Source organism: Cricetulus griseus, chromosome 5, assembly GCF_003668045.3.
Source record: "Cricetulus griseus strain 17A/GY chromosome 5, alternate assembly CriGri-PICRH-1.0, whole genome shotgun sequence".
Classification (NCBI taxonomy): Eukaryota; Metazoa; Chordata; class Mammalia; order Rodentia; family Cricetidae; genus Cricetulus; species Cricetulus griseus.
In genome coordinates, this window is record NC_048598.1 from 95,354,088 (window position 1) to 95,373,154 (window position 19,067).

The 19,067-nt window shown below is 48.6% G+C and overlaps 1 protein-coding gene across 1 annotated transcript in view; it reads right to left on the reverse strand.

The window, feature by feature from the left end:
* The window catches only part of Myo1f (myosin IF), a 46,319-nt gene that overhangs the window by 7,019 nt on the left and 20,233 nt on the right, over nt 1–19,067 (reverse strand). Inside the window, 18 exon segments of the mRNA XM_035445842.1 lie at nt 1,787–1,956; nt 2,046–2,160; nt 3,596–3,740; nt 3,840–3,938; nt 5,034–5,140; nt 6,888–6,969; nt 8,434–8,519; nt 9,230–9,397; nt 9,810–9,896; nt 11,230–11,316; nt 11,458–11,538; nt 13,213–13,409; nt 13,566–13,698; nt 15,103–15,237; nt 15,398–15,529; nt 17,260–17,349; nt 17,438–17,525; nt 18,923–19,017. Of these exon segments, the coding sequence (XP_035301733.1) occupies nt 1,787–1,956; nt 2,046–2,160; nt 3,596–3,740; nt 3,840–3,938; nt 5,034–5,140; nt 6,888–6,969; nt 8,434–8,519; nt 9,230–9,397; nt 9,810–9,896; nt 11,230–11,316; nt 11,458–11,538; nt 13,213–13,409; nt 13,566–13,698; nt 15,103–15,237; nt 15,398–15,529; nt 17,260–17,349; nt 17,438–17,525; nt 18,923–19,017 (2,097 nt within the window).

Below are 19,067 nucleotides of genomic sequence, written 5' to 3' on the forward strand. Positions count from 1 at the left end.
ACAAGATCTGCATGGGTCGGCCCAAAAGTCAACAATGATGGCTAGTTATATTTTGCTTTAACACTTATTTATTTTGTGTGTGTCTGTGTATGTGTGGATGTGTGCATGGCATAGCATGGAGGTCAGAGGACAATCTGTGGGTGTCAGTTCTCTCCTTCTACCAACTTAGTTCTAGGGCTTGAACTCAGGTCTCAGGATTGGCAGCAAGTATCTTTTTCTGCTGTGTTGTCTCACTGCTGGTTGGTTTTAGTTGTCAACTTGGCACAATTTAGATTCAAGGGATTCTCTAGGCTAGGTTGGCATGTTGGCACATCTGTGGGAAATTATCTTGGTTATATTAATGACGTGGGAAGACTATTTCATGGACTTTGCCTCAGGCTGAATAAAAAGGAGCAAGCCAGCTACTTGCACGCATGCTTCAGTTCACTGATTGCCGCTCTTGTTGTGGACATAACTAGCTGCTTAAGGTTCCTGCCTTGACTTCCCCATGCTGTTGGACTACAGTCTGGAATTCTAAGCCAAATAAATCCTTTCTTCCATAAGTTGCTTTTATCGGAGTATTTTTTTACTGATAAGACAGCAGGTGTGGTGGTTTGAAAGAAAATGGCCCCTAAAGGGAGTGGCACTATTAGGAGGTGTGGCCTAGTTGGAGTAGGTGTGGCCTTGTTGGAGGAAGTGTGTCACTATGGGGGTGGGCTTTGGGTTCTCATACGCTCTAACTACTCCCAGTGTCACAGACCATTTCCTGTTGCCTTCTGATCAAGATGTAGCCAGCGCCATGTCTGCCTGCACACCGATGCCACTATGCTCCCTGACATGATGATAATGGACTGAACCTCTGAACTGTAGGGGAGCTACCCCAACTAAATGTTTTCCTTAGAAGAGTTGCCATGGTCATGGTCTTTCACCAATTGAAACCCTAACTGAGACAGCAGGTGAAAGTATGTCCTATGGAAGTGGGTCATCCAGACACAGAGATGCACATGTCCTTGGTGGTGGTGTATGGGCCATGGACTACATGCCGTATACAGCTGTGCATGGCTATAGGGTTTTTCTAGATAAGGTTAATTGGTCATGATTTCTGGGACAGTCAGGCATGCACCTGTGAACAAGGCTCCCTTGGTCTGACGAGAGTGTTTATATGGACGGAGGCATCAAAGTCAAGTGAAAGTGTACCCAATGGACAGATGTGTCTAGGCCCGGTGAGGGAAGTGGTCCTGTGGAATGGGCTTCTGGGCAAGGAGGATATGTTTCAGTAGACAGATGTACCTGGAAAAATGAGCCTGTAGCTGATGGATAGGTGTGTCTGGGCTACACAAGGACAGGTTTGATAGACAGCTTTATTATTCCCAGCTGTGGGAGTATGGATGGGTGTGACCGTGCTACATGAAGCGTCTCTCCAACCCCGTGGGGTTTCACACAGCCCAGGCTGGCCTGGAACTCACCATATAGTAGAGGATAACCTTGAAATCCTGAACCCTCCAAGAGCTGGGATTATAGACATTTGCTGCCATGCCTTGTTTGTGAGTACTGGGGATAGAACCCAGGGTTCATGCTAAGCAAGTACTCTGCCAGCCTCATGAAGTCATGTTTGATGGACAGCAATATCTACCACAGTGGAGGATTTACTTGTGGATAGCTGTGTCTGAGCTAGGTGGGGGCATGTCTGTGAGGAGAGATGTCTGTGGACAGGCGCATCTGGGTCCTATGGGTGGTGTGCTTCTGGTATGGGTGCTAGGCAGAGGCACGGCCTCACTAGGCATGGGAACACCCACTCAGGTCTCACCTTGAAGCGGCGGTCGTACTTGATGATTGAGTCGGCGAAGTCCACTCGTTCCCTCTTGGCCAGGAACTGGCGCAACTCAGGCCGCTCCTCTAGTCCCAGATAGTCCCCGACAAAGTTGCGGTTGATGCTGTTTCGCCTGCGTTCCTTCTTGTTCAGTAGGATGTTGGAAGCTGTGAGGACACGTGTATTGCTGAAAGTCATGGCCTCTTTCCTTAATCCTCCTGCCCCCAGACTGAGCCTCCTAACAGAGGCTTCTCACCTTCTTCCCGCATCTCCTCATACTTTCGGACTGCTATGTGGCGCCGCCAAGCTTTCTGGATGGTGCGGGCAAAGCCGTCAAACTTCCTCTCTCGCATCTCTTCCAGGAGGAAAAGCTGGGCAGGAGGGAGGGGTGTTGGGTCCTGGCATCTCCCAAGTCCCTGCCTGCCCATGGATCCTCCCAGATAGCCTCACACTTGCTATGTAGCTGAGGCCAACCTCGAATTCCGGATGCTCCTGCCTCTATCTCTGAAGTTCTGGGAGGACAGGCGTGGACCGTCACATCTGGTTTAAGTTTTGCTGGGGTTACATACTCAGGATTTTGTGCTTGCTAGGAATGCGCTCTGTCAACTGAGTTACGCTCTCACCACTCAAAAAGTTTTTCACTTCCTCTTCATGACTGTACCCAGGAGTCCTTCCCGGTTTGGGACTCACACGCCTCCGTGTTAAGTTAGAACAGGAGTGGTGTGCTAGAGATACAGCACAGCAGTTAAAAGTACCTACTGCTCTTGCAAAAGAGCCAGGTTCAGTTCCCAGCACCCGTGTCAGGCAGTTCACAACCACCTGCAACTCCAGCAGCACGGGTGGGATCCAACATCCTCTTCTGGCCTCTGTGAGCATAGTACATGCATAGTAGTCTCTCTCTCTCTGTGTGTCTCTCTCTGTGTGTCTCTCTCTGTGTGTCTCTCTCTGTGTCTCTCTGTCTCTGTCTGTCTGTCTGTCTCTCTCTATCTCTCTCTCTCTCACACACACACATTCACACACCTACTTGGACATAGACTGATCTCTGTAAGTGCATTTCAGGGGGTGAGAAGGGTTCAAAATCATTAAGTTGTTTTTCTTTATATAACAGTCTTTCTACGGTCTTAACATTTTTCCCTTCCTTCCTTCCTTCCTTCCTTCCTTCCTTCCTTCCTTCCTTCCTTCCTTCCTCCTTCCCTCCCTCCCTCCCTCCCTCTTTTCTTCCTTCCTTCTTTACTTTCTTTCTTTTCTCAAGACAGGGTTTCTCTGTGTAGCTATGGCTGTCCTGGAACTTACTCTGTAGACCAGGCCGACCTTGAATTTACAAGGATTTGCCTTTTTCTGCCTCCCAAGTGCTGGGATTAAGGTGTTTGCCACCACTTTTTTCTTTTTTTAAAAAATATTTTATTTATTTATTATGTATACAACATTCTGCTTCCATGTATATCTGCACACTAGAAGAGGGCACCAGATCTCATAACGATGGTTGTGAGCCACCATGTGGTTGCTGGGAATTGAACCCAGGACCTCTGGAAGAGCAGTCAGTGCTCTCAACCTCTGAGCCATCTCTCCAGCCCCACATTTTTCTTTTTTAAAGTTGCATTTATTTGTGTATGTGTGTCTGTTGTCTGTGTGTATGTGTGTGTCTCTGTGTGCACGTGTGTGTGTTGTGTGTGTGTGTGAGTCAGTATAGTGTGTATGTGGAGGTCAGAGGAGGACACACTTGTACAGTTGGTTTTCTCTGTCCACCTTTATTTATGTGAGGTCTGGGGACTGACCTGGAACTTTTTCTCTCACATGCATGCTTACCGATTCTGGGTTCTTAACAAAGACCTTGGTACTCCCCATCTGGTACTGGTCTGGCTCCATGTTGACAGCACGAAGCAGGTGCTGGACACCCTGGCGTTCATCTCCACGCCACCGTGGCCATGTCTCAGGGGTCAGAATGGCATACCTGGAGGCGGAAGGCACAAGGGTATGGGGGATTTGGCACAGCCTGTGGTTGGCCATTCAATAGGCCAGGCAGTCAAGGCGGGGGAGACGGGTGCCTCACCTCTGCAGGAACTTGGGGAACTGTCGACGGTAGGCAAAGCCTGCCCTTCGAACCCGGATGTTCTCCTTCAGGCCCAGGTATTCCACCTGGTGCTTCACCCTGTGGGCACGAGATGGCCTAAGTTTTAGAGAGTGAGAGCTACCCAGAGCAGACTAGGGGCATGGAGCCTGGATTTGTGGTAGGGGAATCTCATGGGCTGGCTGGTCTGCCTGTCTGTCTGTCTATTATCTATCCATCTATCTATCATCTATCCTTCTATCAATCCATCTATCCTTTTACTATCTATCAATCTACCCTTCTACCTATATCAATCAATCATAATTGTGACTATCTATCCATCCTATCTATATCTATCAATCTATCTTATATCTATCTTTCTATCATCTTTCACCTATCTGTACATCATCAATCTCTTTATAATCTATCTATATCTGTCATCTGACTATATATGATCTATCTATTGCCTACATATCTGTCTGTCTGTCTGTCTGTGGCTAGTGTCTCTCTTTGCAGCCTAGGTTTCCCTTGAATGTGTGATTTTTCAGCCTCTACCTCCCACGGCTGAGAATAAACATGTGAGCTGCCATGCCTAGCTTGGGTATGGCGCAGATGATGAGTTGTGAGGTGTGATGGGTTTCTCAGCTCAGTCTGAGAATCAAATCTTGGACTGAGACCTGAGGGGTAGGTCTGGGCTCATCCAGGAGGTTGTTTCTAGGATCAGCTCTGGAGTTTAGGTCTGAGAAATTGGGTTTGGATTCTTTCACAGTCAATCTGGAGTTACCTGGGGATTGGTTGGGGGTGCCTCCACAAGTTCTGTCTATAGCTCTGGGGCCACAGAAATTTTACATTTTTAAAGTTTGTTTTTATTGGTGTGTGTGTGTGTGTGTGTGTGTGTGTGTGTGTGTGTGTGTATGTGAACATGTCACTGTATGCATGTGGCAGAGGACATCTTGCTGCTGTTGGCTCATTCCTTCTACTGTGTGAAGCCCAGGATTGAACCCGGATCATCAGCTTTGGCAGCAAGTGCCTTTACCTGCTGAGATATCTCACTGATCCCCTAGAGGATTGTAAGGTGCTCTTAGAGTCCAGTCTGGATGGGCCCAAAGTTGGTGCTTTGTCTGTGGGTCAAATGTAAGTGGCTGGTTCAAGGGGTGCCTAGATCTGGTTCGGGATTGGAAGGGGTGATCATTTCACCTGTTCTCTTCCCAGTCCCGGGGCCGCTTGGTCTCATTGGGTTTGATGCAGCGGATGTAGTGGGGTGTGCACTTCTTAAGCGTGGACACCAGGTCATTGGCTTGTTTCTGAGGCAGAGGGAAAGGCAGGAGTGAGGAAGGTTTGAGGATGGGTCCCCTGCTCTCCCCATTCAAGAAACATACTCATCCAAGATGGGAGGAGGCTGACTGGGCAAGCCACAGGTGTTCATACCCCCTCAGCTCCCACTGTGAGGGCTGCTATTGTGCATCTACCCAGTTCTTAAACCCCAAACTTGGAGTTCTCGTGTCTGCCACACTTACCACATAGCCTAACACATAAGTGCTTAGGAGATCTTTGAGGATTGAGTAATAGAAAAACCAGAACAACTTACTGCCCAGACTTCCTCCTGTCTTCAAGGGGACACTGACTTTGGGAATGAGGAACTTGCGAGTGGGGGTGGGGGTGTCAGCCTTGGGCTCTTGGGTAATGCATTGCAGTCATTTGGGGAAAGCTGTGGGGCCAAGTGGGAAGACTAGGGAAGTGACATGAGACATGCAGGTTGAAGCTCTGCTGTGTGACCTGTGGCTGACCCTTTCTGATCCATGGCCTCTCCATCTGCCTAGTAGGACTGAGCCAATTTTTTGTACGTGTGAGGATTCTGCATCTGCTACAAAGTTCTCAACAAACAATTGTGAATGTGGGCTTAGGATGGGACCCCATGCTCACTGCAGCATTATTAAACCCTCAGCAGAAGGTGGACGCAGCCCTTCTGCACAGTGAATGAAAAATGAATGTAACATGGTACAACCACACAGTGGGATATTTTGAAGCCCTAAGAAGGAAGGACTTGCTGGGCGTTGGTGGCGCACGCCTTTAATCCCAGCACTCGAGAGGCAGAGGCAGGCGGATCTCTGTGAGTTCGAGGCCAGCCTGGTCTCCAGACCAAGTGCCAGGATAGGCTCCAAAGCTACACAGAGAAACTGTCTCGAAAAACCAAAAAAAAAAAAAAAAAAAAGAAGGAAGGACATTCTGACACAAACTCCAGCATGGACGGGCCCTGAGGACATCATGTGAATGATGTTAGCCAGACACATTCTAGGTGATGCCACTCACAAGAGGTGCTTAGAACTACCAGATCTTTCTGGATAGAAACTAGGATGCTGGAAGCCAGGGGCTGGGGAGTTAGTTGTGAATGTGGACAGAGTTTGAATTTGGAAAGATGAGAAGGTTTGGAGGTGGCTGGTGGGGATGGCTGTGAACATAGCCAATCTCACTTAAAATGGGTAAGATAACCCATTCTAGAATATGTGTATATATATGTATATGCATACATATATATTTATTTATTTGTAATACACCTTTTAAAAGAAGTAATTTGGAAAGTGTAACCCAAGGATAGCATGTGCAAGACCTTGGGTTCTGTCCCCAAGTACAGGAAGGAAGGGAGAGAAGGAGGGAGGGAGGGACAGAAAGAGGGAAAGGAGGGAGGAACAAGCTTCAGAGGAGGATGGGGAGGGGAAGGTGGAAGGAAGGGGAGAGGGATGGAGGGGAGAAGGGAGGAAGGGAGGACAGAGAAAGGGGGAAGAGGTGGGAAGTGAAGGAAAGAGGGAGAGGAGGGACAGAGACAGAGAGGGAAATGGAGAGAAGGAAGAAAAGGAAGGAAAGACAGATGGACCAAACTTTGGCCCATCTTCCTTCCTAAATCCAGAGCTGAAGGAAGACCCTATAGGCCAAAGGGTGCCACAGACATTGCGAACCTAAATGTAGGGAACAGACAGGCATTGGAACAAGGAGAGAAAGAGTTTGGGCAGGTGGAACTTGCCTCTCCTGTCCCCTCCCTGTCATCAGGCCTACCTTGATCTTGGAGCCAGCAGTACTGGGACGGCCCTTCTTGTCTATATCCACCTTCTCAGGAAAGAGCATCCGTAGGAAGGCTCTAGGCATGAGAGAGGAGTGGATGGTAATGCAGACAGACCCTGGGGCATCCTATGTCTTCCCTCAGACTTGTAGGGGCCCGCCCCAGTGCCAAGATGCAAATAGGGTTCTCTCTGACTGTGGGCAGGGGCTGTGAGGTTGGCACTGCCTCTCACATCTCTGGATTTATCTGCACTTTTTAGTCTTACTCCATGGTGATAGCAAGTCACACAGTAAGTTAAATACAATAGAAACATGTGCAAACTGTGAGGGTATACACCTGTCATCCCAGCACTCAGTAGGTGGAGGCAGGAGAAGTTCAAGTTCATTCTCAGCAGCTATATAGTGGGTTCAAGGCCAGATTGGGCTATATGAGACTTTGTGTGTGTGTGTGTGTGTGTGTGTGTGTGAGAGAGAGAGAGAGAGAGAGAGAGAGAGAGAGAGAGAGGGAGAGAGAGAGGGAGACAGAGACAGAGACAGAGACAGAGTCTTTCTACATGGCCCTGGCTGTTCTTTGTCCTGGAATTCACGATGTAGACCAGTCTGGCCTTGCAACTCACAGAGATCTGCTTGCTTTTGCTCCCAAGTGCTGGGATTAAAAGCCATGCAAGCATGCAAGCATGAGAGAGAACCCTGTCTTAAAACAACAACAAACAAGGGCCTGGGGTGCGGCTTAGTTGGTATGTGGTTGCCTTGCATGAACATAGCCCTGGTTGGTTCTGTCTTCAGCATCATATATGCCAAGCATAGCCATCATGCCAATAGTATTGCAGCTGAACAATCAGAAGTTCAAGGTCACCCTTTAGTTACATAGTGAGTCGGAGGTCAGCCTAGGTGTTGGGATGATGGGTGATCACATCTGGTTTCTGTGGCACTGGGGATGGGATCAAGGGCTTCCTGTATATTTGGCAAGAAATATACCAGCTGAGCTACACTTCAAGCCCCTCTCCCTTTGAGGCAGAGTCCCGTGGAGCCCAGGATGGCCCTGAACTCACCTCCTGCCTCCACCTCCTGAGTGCACAGCCGTGTCTATTTTATACAGTACTGCGGAGGCAATCCAGGGCTTGCCTAGAATACCAACTGAGCTGTGTTGCCAGCCCTATAATGTGTTTTCACTTTGCTTAGAGGGCAACTATCCAATCACTGGACTGTCGGGATTGCAGGGAGGCACTATGGATGAGACGTGAAGGTAGCTGAACTCAGGGGCTTCCCCTGGAGAGGGACCCAGAGTCAGCAGATCAGGGTTTGAGAGCTGCTTTTCTTTTCTTTTCTTTTTCTTTTTCTGACCTAGAACTGGAATCCAAGCCCCCACACTCTAGGGGGCACGCATGACTGAGTCTTCAGTGTTTTAGATCAGAGCCTTGTCTTGGCCACACAACCGTTGTCACAAAGTCCATAGCACAACCAAATTCTGGGGAAGACACAGTAGTTCCCCAGCCTCTATTCCTCTGGGGGTTCTTCCCAGAGGATGCACAGGACAACTCACTGGTCACTGGACTGCATCAGTTCTATAAGGTCGGAGAACAGTACATCTCGATTCCTCTCACAGAAGCCACTGACATCATAGGAGACCTGGAGGGAGACAGTGTTGAGGGTCAGTGAGGAGCAAAGAGTTTCATGTGTGGCTGTCAGGGCAGGCGGCCTGCTCAGAGCTCAGAGGAGTCGGGTTACATGCAGTTAGAAGAAATCTGTGATTCCAAATGGTGGGTTGTGATCTATTGTTTGGGGCTTGGATCCCCAGAAGCCTGATGTTCAGCTGAAGCTGGAAGAAGAAGGCTGAGGCTGGAGAGAAGTCCAGGTTGAGAGTCAGGGCTGAAGGTTTGATCAATAGCAGGGAAAGGTGGGAAGTTATAGGCCAAACTCAAGGGCAGGGGATTGAAGCTAGGACAGGTCCCTGGGATTAGGCTGGGTATCTGTCCTAGCAAATGTGGAGTCCTGAAGTAGATGTTGGCTGTCTTCTGTCAACTTTTATATTGAGCGCTGTGGTGTGTGTGCCAGCATAGAAGAACCGTGGTGACCTGTTGTCTCAATTGGGTTCCATCTGTCATGTCTGTTGGGAACTGCCTTGTTAATTGGGTAAACTGATTAGAGGCCAGTGTTTGTCTGCAGCTCTGGCTGAGGGGGACACAAGGCAGGTGTCCCGGCGATTTTTGGGGAAAGTCCCTGGCTCTGGTCAGCAGAGGGCGCTCTGGAGGAGGAACTTAGTCAGAGGTTTAGGATTTGCAACTTGGACCCCCTGGAATATTTGAAGGGGCTCCCACCCGGAAGGGAGTTCCACGCACTTTGCCTGCATAGTGATGGATGACGAAACCTGCGCTCCAGCTGTTGAAGTGCTCGTGGGTGCCCACTGCAGCTTGCAGCTTTTGCAGCAGCGTCTGGTCCGCGCCGCCGCCGGTGGCGTGCATTGTGGCGCATACGTCGTCTAGCACGCTCATGATGCCTGGGGGGTTCTGAGGGGAGCAGAAGTCCCTGAGTGAGCTGGGGGGCTGGTAGGGGACTCCTAAATATAAGCTTAAATTGTGATCTTTCCTCTTTCTCATTCCCTTTCCTCTGCCCTCCCCCGTCTTTACTCTCCTCTTCTCCCCCTCCTGGAGTGCAGGGAATCCATGCCCTTTTCCCTTCCCCACACTGTTGTCACTTGGAGGGATCTCCGTGACTCTGAAAATGTTACGTATGGTAATGTTTGCTGGGTGAATAAAAGAACAGGGAGCAGGTGGGCAGAAGAATCATTGGATGAGGTGGCTGGAAGATATTTCAGGTATGGGCCTCCTAGGATATCATAAACCCTTTCCAGACACACTGATTTAGCTCTGGAGCCCGGTGAGATTGCCCCCACCCCCTAAAAGTCTGTTCAGTTCTCACCAGCTTGTTTTCGATGAGGTCACACACGATTTTGTTGTTGAAGTATTCGATGGGAGTCCAGCGGATGCCCTCCTGCACGTACTCCTCCTGGGAGTGGGGGATAAGGCAGTGTGGCACCCGATCCGCTCCCTCCTTCACCATCTCATCACTCATCCTCTGGAGGATATCCCTGCCTCGGGTCCCCACCTACCTATAGCCTTCAAGAGTTGTCAATAAATAGCCCAGCGCCCTCATTCCTTTCCTAGACCAACTCTGTGGTGTTCTGTGACACCTCTGGGGCTCAGCAGAATCAGGGAACAGCTGCAAACATAGACTTCTCAGGAAGACCCTATTTGGGCTTTGGGCTCTTCTATCTATCTATCTATCTATCTATCTATCTATCTATCTATCTATCTATCTATCTATCTATCTGAGATGGGTCTCATCTTCATTCAGGCTGCTCCTGAACTTAATATATAGCCAAGGATGACCTTGGACTCTTCTTGCCCCCACCTCTGGGTGCTGGGATAACAACTGTGCGCCATCACAGCTGGTTTATGCGGTTCTGGGGATGGCACCCAGGGCTTTGTGTGTGGGAGGCAAACCATTCTACCCACCCAGCTACATCCCCAGCCTGGGATCTTTTAAAATTAATTTTAAATCACCTTTTCATTGCCCCTTCTTTGTCCCTGAACCCTTGCCTTGTGCTCTGCATTTAAGAGAGAGGCATCATCAAAGCGGATTTGTTTTATTTTTCAGATGCTGGGGTTGCAACCCAGCAAGCCAGGCTGTTCTACCACTGATTTATACACTCAAGAGTCCTTGGCAGAGAGTTCTGTGCTGTCCCTAGTTCCTCTACCCATGTTTCAAATAGTACCTGGCACAAAGCAGCTGCTCAAACAACTGTCTTTTTTCTTTTTCTTCTTCCTTCCTTCCTTCCTTCCTTCCTTCCTTCCTTCCTTCCTTCCTTCCTTCCTTCTTTCCTCTCTCCCCCTCTCTCCTTCCTTCCCCCTCCCCTCTCTCTTTCTATTTCTCTTATTTTGAGACAGGGTCTCTCTATGTAGTCCTGGCTGTCTTAGAACTCTTGATGTAGACTGCAGAGACAGTCCTGCCTCTGCCTCGGCCTTGTGAGTGTTGGGATTAAAAGTGTCCATTACTACACCCTGCTCTATTTTCTTTTTTAAGATGGGGTCTCACTAGACATCCCTGCATCAGCCCCGCCCCGGTGCTGGAATGACAGTCATGCAACTCCATGCCCAGTTTATCCAGCTCGGGATAGCTTCATGCATCTAGGCAAATGTTCTCCACCAACTGAGCAACATCCTCAACCTCCCTTTTCTCTTTATAAATTGATTATGTCTGGTATTTTGTTATAGTAACAGGGAGCTTGTGTGTGGGGTCCCAAGTAGCTTAGGGACCCTTATTTGACTGCCCTACTCACCTGCTCTGCCTTCAGGGTGAGCTCAATAAAAATCTGTTGCAGCTTTTCATTGACGAAGTTGATGCAGAACTGCTCAAAGCCATTTTTCTGCCAAGGAAAGAAAAGGGCGTTTCATTAGTGGACAATGCTGGAATCTTTGGCAAATACTGGGTGAGCACAGGATGACAGGAGTCAGAATAGGGTTGGGCTGAGGATGGCAGTAAGGGGGGAGGGCATCCTGGGCCAAACCTGGAAGATCTCAAAGCCATAGATGTCAAGGACACCAATGCTGTATTCCTCTTGAGGCTTCTGCATAGCACGGTTGATGGCCTATGGGCAGATGGAAACCGGGCCTGTGGGCATGTGGCCAAACCCATGCCACTCATCACCACCCAGGTATGTTTCGAAACTGCTTTTTTTCCTTGTGTGTGTGTGTGTGTGTGTGTGTGTGTGTGCACTCATGTGTACATTTGTCATGTCAGACACAGAACCCAGGACCTTATGAATTTTATCACTGAACAACACCTTCCATCTTTATGGGAATTTAAAAAAAATATGCATACGTACTGGGGAGGAGGCTTGTTATATAATTTTGTATGAGTTTGTGTTTGTGCATAGGTGTGTGTGTGTGTGTGTGTGTGTGTGTGTGTGTGTGTGTGTTTGCTTAGGTGTCTCTATACATACAGTTGTGTGCATGTGGAGGCCAGAGAGCAACCTTGGCTGCTGCTCCTCCAGTATTGTTTATCTTGGGTTTTGTTTATAGCTTTTTATTTGATGCAGGCTCTCTGTGTGGTCTGAAACTCTCCAGATGAGTGAAGTTGGCCAACAGGGACCTGCCTCTCCCTGCCTCCACAGCTCTGGGATTATAAGTGTACCATGCCTGGCTTAACAGTTTTTAAAATTACATTTATTTATTAGTGTGTGTATGTGATAATGTGCATGAGGAGAGAGGAAGACAATTTAAGGGAGTCTGTTCTCCCTGTTCACCATGTGGGTTCTGGGATTCAAACTGAGGTCCTTAGCGTTGGTAAGACACTCCTTTATACACTGAGCCATCTCACCAGCTTCATGCCTGGCTTTTTTAAAAATGGAGGTGCTGGGCTGGCAAGATGGCTCAGTGGGTAAAGATGCTTGATGACAGCCAGATGGATGGTGTGAGTTTGATCTCAGGGACTCATGGTGGAAGGAAAGAACCAAGTCCTTCAGGTTAACCTCCAACATCTACACACATGTTGCAGCATGCATGCACACATGCATACAAAGTAAATAAACAAATGTACTAAATTTAAATGTAGGTTCTTGTGATGGAGCTCATATGCTCATGCTTGCAAAGCAACCAGTTCATCAACAGAGGTCTCTCCTTAGCCCCTACTTAAAAATAAATGTCAGGCATGATGGTGTATCCCTTTAATCCCAGCACTCAGGAGATAGAAGCACCAATCTCTGTGAGTTTGAGGCCATCCAGGTCTTCCTGGCTGGGCTACGTAATAAGATCCTGTCTCAAAATAAATAAATAAATGAAAAACAAAACAAAACAAAACAAAACAAAACAAAACCCTATAGGTCATTCTATGTGGCCCAAAGTGGCCTTGAACTTATAGTCTTCCTGCCTCAGGCTCCTGAGTGCTGGGATCACAGGTGTGCGTCACCATGTCTGGCTCCTCTGTTATATGTTTGTTAGTATTGTGGTTATCACTGGCCTTGACATGTAATGTTCCCTCCAACTCACCTCACCCAACCCCATACCTATCCCTTTGTTTCCTTTACAACCATCTTAGCTCTGAAATGTACCCACCTCTCTCTATAGCCATCAATGTGATGGGACCTGGCGGGCTTCAACAGTCCCTTCATTTGCAAGTTGTCCAAGCTGAAAGCTGCACTTTACCCCCTCAGGAACTGGTGAGATGGACAAGTCAAGCCTGTCTTCCCACTTGTCTGTTCAAATGCCATGGGCTTGTTAGGCACTAGGCATCCAACAGACTTTCCAGCACTGGTCCCACTCACCTCCACCAGGAAGTCGAAGAGGCGGGCATAGAGTCCCTTGGCCAGTGCGTCGCGAGTGTAGGCTGCCTGTTCCACATTGAGGGTCACGTCAATGGACTCACTGCGCCCACCCCATTTGCTGTCCATCTTACGGCTGGTCAGCTTCTCTTGCAGCCGCCCACTGTCTATGCCCAGCAGGTAGGCTGGGAAGGCCAAGACTGCCAGGCCAGAGCAAAAGGAAGCAGCTGGTCAGGCTCTTGGGATAAAGGAGCTTCCCCAGTGACACTAACATGGTTCTCTTGTGAACCTAAGTGGGAAGAAGCAGTCCGAATGCAGGAGCCTGCCACCCGATTCTCAATGGCACCCACACTCACGGTCTGCGCTCTCCACACGGGCATAGTTTCCTTCTTCACAGAAGCTGATGTTCCCCAGGTGCAAGATCCCTGCCACAAGCTGCAAGACAAGCTGCTGCACGTTGGTCGGAATCCCAATGACTTGCATGGCATTCTGTGGACACAACAGGGACAGCTTATGCAACCTACTTTGGTTTCCACCTTGACCACAGAAATTAGACTCCTGGGTTCAAAGCATGGTCTCAGGGAGATAAGATGTTTGGATCTCTGATTTTGCTTTGCGTGTGGGCTCAGCATGTATGTGAGTGGAGGCCAGAGGTCAACCTTGGGTGTCATTCCTCAGGTACCCTCTACCTTGTTTTTCTCATTGGACTGGAACTTGGCAAATAGGTGGGGCTGCCTGGTGAGCCCCAGTAATCTTGCCTTTGCCCTGACACCCCAGTAATCTTGCCTTTGCCCTGACAGTATTTGGGTTACAAGCTGGTGCCATCATGCCTAGGACTTTGATTTTCTTAATGAAGGCTGGGGATTGAACTTGCATGGCAACTTACTTTACTGACTAAAACATCTCTCCAACCACCTGATTTGTCGTGTGTGTGTGTGTGTGTGTGTGTGTGTGTGTGTGTGTGTGTGTGTGTGTGTTTGGCAGGTGTGCATGTGTATTGCTACACATGTATGTGTGTGTGGTGTGTGTGTGTATGTGTGTCTGGCAGGTGTGCATGTGTATTGGTACACATGTATGTGTGTGTGGTGTGTGTGTGTATGTGTGTCTGGCAGGTGTGCATGTGTATTGGTACACATGTATGTGTGTGTATGTGTTTGTGTGTGTGTTTGGCAGGTATGCATGTGTATTGGTACATACATGTGTGTGTGTGTCTGACAGGTGTGCATGTGTATTGGTACACGTGTGTATGTGTGTGTGTGTGTGTGTGTGTGTGTGTGGCAGGTCTACATGTGTATTGGTCCATACACATGTATGTGTAAATGCAAGTGTACCTGGGGGATGGAGGTTTACACTGGGTGTATTACTCTATTGTTCTCCAAGTTTAAAAAGTGTGAGTGTGTGAATTCATGTATGTGCCACAGCCTGTCTGGGGGGTAGAGGGCAACCTATGGTTGTCTATCCTCATTTTTCCACTCAGTTTGAGACACCCACATTGTTGCTGAATAAGTGAGGCTAGCTGGCTCATGAGCTGCTGGACATTCTCCCATCTCACCCTTCCATTCTCCACAGAAGCACTGGGCTTACACATGCTTGTAGTCCAGTTTTTATTTTTGTTTTTTGAGACAGGGTTTCTGTGTAGCTTTGGAGCCTGTCCTGGAAGTCGCTCTGTAGACCAGGCTGGGTTCGAACTCACAGAGATCTGCCTGCTTCTGCCTCCTGAGTGCTGGGACTAAAGGTGTGCGCCACCACTGCCCGTCATGATCTGCCCTTTTTGTCCAGTTGCTGTATAACTTCGGATACATGCCTGCATCTTTCTATGTCTCCTCATTTCTGTTTCCTCATTTTAACACGAAAAGGTTCTCCGGGGCAGCCAGAGTGGTTGTTGGTGCTTACCAGGGTCTCGCTGAAGTCACTCCGGTCATCGGTGCCCTCCACCTTGTAGGTGTCTGATTGGTTGAGGTAGTAATAGTAGTCTGGTGTCATGAGTCCGAGGTTCTGCTGCTGCTCCTGGGAGGCCCCTTCCAGAAGCTGGAGGGCATCAGAAGGTCATGCATCTGGAGCGGGCCTGGCACAGCCATTGTGGTTGCCCCACCCTCCCACACACTGCCCTTCCCACGTTTTCTTTCCTCCATTCCTGGGATCCAGATGTGTCTCCCTTTGCATCCAGCCCACAGCCCCTTGTCTGCACCTGGTAGTAGATATGGAAGTTCCTCTCATTCTCATTCTGCATCACCACTCGGGACTTCTCCAGCAGAAAGTTGGAGATCTTGCCTCCATCCGGTTCCCCGCCTCGGCTGAACTGGATCTCAAAGTACTTGCCCTGAATTCCAGAGAACCGCATTAGCCCATCCCAGGGTCCCAGGATTATAGATGGGGCAAGGACCACCACTTCATGAGCCTGACCTCTTCCCCTCTTCCTCTTGTGACCTGAACTTGTCTCAACTAACTTATTTTTCCCCATTTCCTAGTTTTTCTCTTTTTTAAATTAATTTATTTTTTACATTTTAATCCCAGTTCCCTCTCCCTCCTTCCCTTCCATTCCTTCTACTCCCCCCTCCTCCCATCTGCTCCACGGAGAGGGTAAGGCCTCCCATAGGAAGTCTATTAAGACTCACTTATTTTTAAATTATAGTGTGTGTGTGTGTGTGTGTGTGTGTGTGTGTGTGTGTGTGTGTGTGTAGTGTGTGTGTGTGTGCCAAGGCTGGACACATGGTAGTCTGAGGACAATTTGTGGGAGTTGGTTCTTTACCATGTAGGTCCCGTGGATTGAACTTAAGTCCTCAGGCGTGGTGGTGAGTGTCTACTGAGCCATTTTGCTGACCGCCACCCACTTATTGACAAAGCTTGTTCTTTTCACCAGCATCTTCCTCTAGACTACTCAGGCGGTGTGGGACCAGGCATCCCTAACACATCCATCTCCTGTGGTACTCTAGACCCCTGCTAATTGCACTCAGCTCTGTGCTCACCTCAAGTCTCCCCACCACATTTCGGAGGTTTCTGTGTCTCTTTTTTGTGTACATACATGGGTGTGTGTATACATGTCTTGCGTAGGTGAAGGTCAGAGGTTAACGTTGGGTGTCTTTCTCAACTGCTGCCACCTTATACATGGAGGAAAGAACTCTCGAACCCAGGGCTTGCTGGTTTGACTAGTTTTAGCTAACCACTTTGCTCCAGGAATCCCCTGCCTCCACTCCTCATGTGCTGGGAATCTGAACTCTGGTCCCCACACTCTTAAATGCTGAGGCATCATTCCAGCTCTTCCACTCCATTTTTTGAGACATGCTCTTTCAATGAAGCTGTCTAGACTGGAAAGTCAGTGTGCATCTGGATCCTCCTGTCTGCCTCCTAGTGTGGGAATTAAAGGTGTGAGCTAGCAGAGCCAGCTTTTACATGGATGCTGGGGATTAAATTCAAATCTTGCTTGGGTGGCTCCAGGTTCACTGAGAGACCTCGTCTCAAAAAATAAGACAGAGAGACTGTAGCTATAGTTCAGGAGTTAAGAGCACTGACTTCTCTTTCAGAGATTCTGGGTTCTATGCCCAGCACCCACATGTCTGCTCACAACCAACTGTTATTCCCATGTCAGGGGTTCCAATGCCCTCTTCTGTCCTCCAAGGGCACTATACACTCATGTAGTACACAGACATACATTCAAAATCTCACATACACAAATTAAAAAAAAATAGCAAGGCGGTGAACTATTGAGGAAGACGCCCAATGTCAACCACTTGCATGTGCACAAATGTGCATGTGCCTGCATGTGCGAGCACTACATGTGCACCTACACATGCATGTACCCACACAGGGAAAGAAACATAGGGCCTAGTAAGATGGCTCAGTGAGTAAAGCACTTGCCACACAAGTGTGTGTGTGTGTGTGTGTGTGTGTGTGTGTGTGTGTGTGCGCGCACAGACACATGTACGTTTGGGCACATATATGTGTGTACTTGGGTGTGTGTATTATTTGCGTGTGTGTGTGTGTGTGTGTGTGTGTGTGTGTGTGCCTGTGTATGCAGAGAGAGAGAGCTCAAGGGACATTATAGTGACTCACGAAGCGGCTGGAATTGTTGTTGCGCACCGTCTTGGCATTGCCGAAGGCTTCAAGCAGTGGGTTTGACTGCAGGATTATGTCTTTGACATGCTAGGGTAGAGCCAGGCAGAAAGGATCAGTCTGGGTCAGATGGGTGTACTTGAGGGAGACCGGACATGCCCTTTTGTTCTTGTCTCACCTGGACCTTGTCGCCCCCACCAGACACCTTGGAGATGTAGCCCATGATGTACTTAGCAGCCACTGTCTTCCCAGCTCCGCTCTCCCCACTGGAGGTGGAGGGAGGAAGGAATAATTAGTGGGCGGTGATAGTGGGAAGGATCTTTCCTAATGCCCAGTCATTCATTAATTCATGCATGTATTCATTGTTTTACAGAGCACCCACAGTGTACTGGACCCTACTCTAGGTTCCAGAGATTCAACCATGGGCAAGGAAAAAAAAAATCCCTGCCCCAGAGGCTGGAAGGATGGCTAAGAGCACTTATTGTTCTTGCAGATGACCTAGCTCTGCTTCCCAGCACCTACAAGGTGGTGATAACCACGTGTAACTCCATTTCCAAGTGATTGGACACCCTCTTCTGGCCTCTGAGGGCAACAGTTTCGAATGATATGCTGCAGGCTAATCATGCACACAGTTAACATAAAATAGTAATTTTTTAAAATAAAAAATCTTCTTCCCTCCCCCTCCATTGTAGCATGTGGCAGCCCCAATAAATATAAATAAATAAGTAGATATAATGTAAAAATCCCTTGATCTGGGAAGATGGCTCAGCACCCGTTGCTAAGCCTGAAGACCTGGGTTCAGTCCCTCAGAGAGTGGAAGGAGAGAATTGATCTTGGAAGTTGTCTTCTGACTTACATGCTTACCTTGACATGCACCCACACTCATACACACAAGATATGAATAAAACGTAATTCAAAAAATTTACCCCCCCCAAAATAAAACAGGGTGGTGGTGGCGCACATCTTTAATCCCAGCACTCTGGAGGCAGAGGCAGGTGGATCTCTGTGAGTTCCAGGACAGCTGGGTTGTTACACAGAGAAACCCTGTCTCTAAAACCAAAACCAAAACCAAAAAATTCATACCCCTGTTTATTTACTTGATGTGTATATATGGTTATGAGCACGGTATATGTGTTTTTGGTATATGTGTGTGTGTTTATGTATTTGTGAGCCCATATGCACAGGCTGGAGGGCATCTGGTATCCTGCTCCATCACTCTCTCTGCCTGATTCCCTTGAGACAGGGTCTCTCACTGAATCTGGAGCGAGGCTTGTGGCCTGCAGGCCCCAGCATCCCGCCTGTTTCAGTGTCTCCCAATGCTGGAGTTATAGGTGTGTGTATCTATGCCTGGCTTTTTATGTAAGTTCTGGGAATTTGACCTCAGGGTCTCATCCTTGAGCATCAAATGCTCTTACCGGTTGAGCCATTTCCTTAGTACCGGAGCTGAAATTTAGGAGGAAAAAAATGGGCAATAATAAAATGAATAGATACACCGATTCAGGAGCCATAGCAGGAGCCAAGGGATATACTGAAAGTAGAAGAGAGAAATGGGGACAGAGGGACAGCATGGCGTGGTTTATGAGTTCATGACAAGCCAGCCTTGGTGGCAGTGTTTGAGGACATTCCTGGACAGACTGTTCCAGAATCCCTCACCCCGCCGTACCTGATAATGACACACTGGTTCTCACAGTCGATCAGCATATTCCGATACATGTTGTCAGTGAGGGCATAGATGTGCGGGGGATTCTCATACTGGGCCTGGTGGGGGAGTTCAGGGGTCAGTCCAGAGCTGGGGGCCTCAGAGGGTA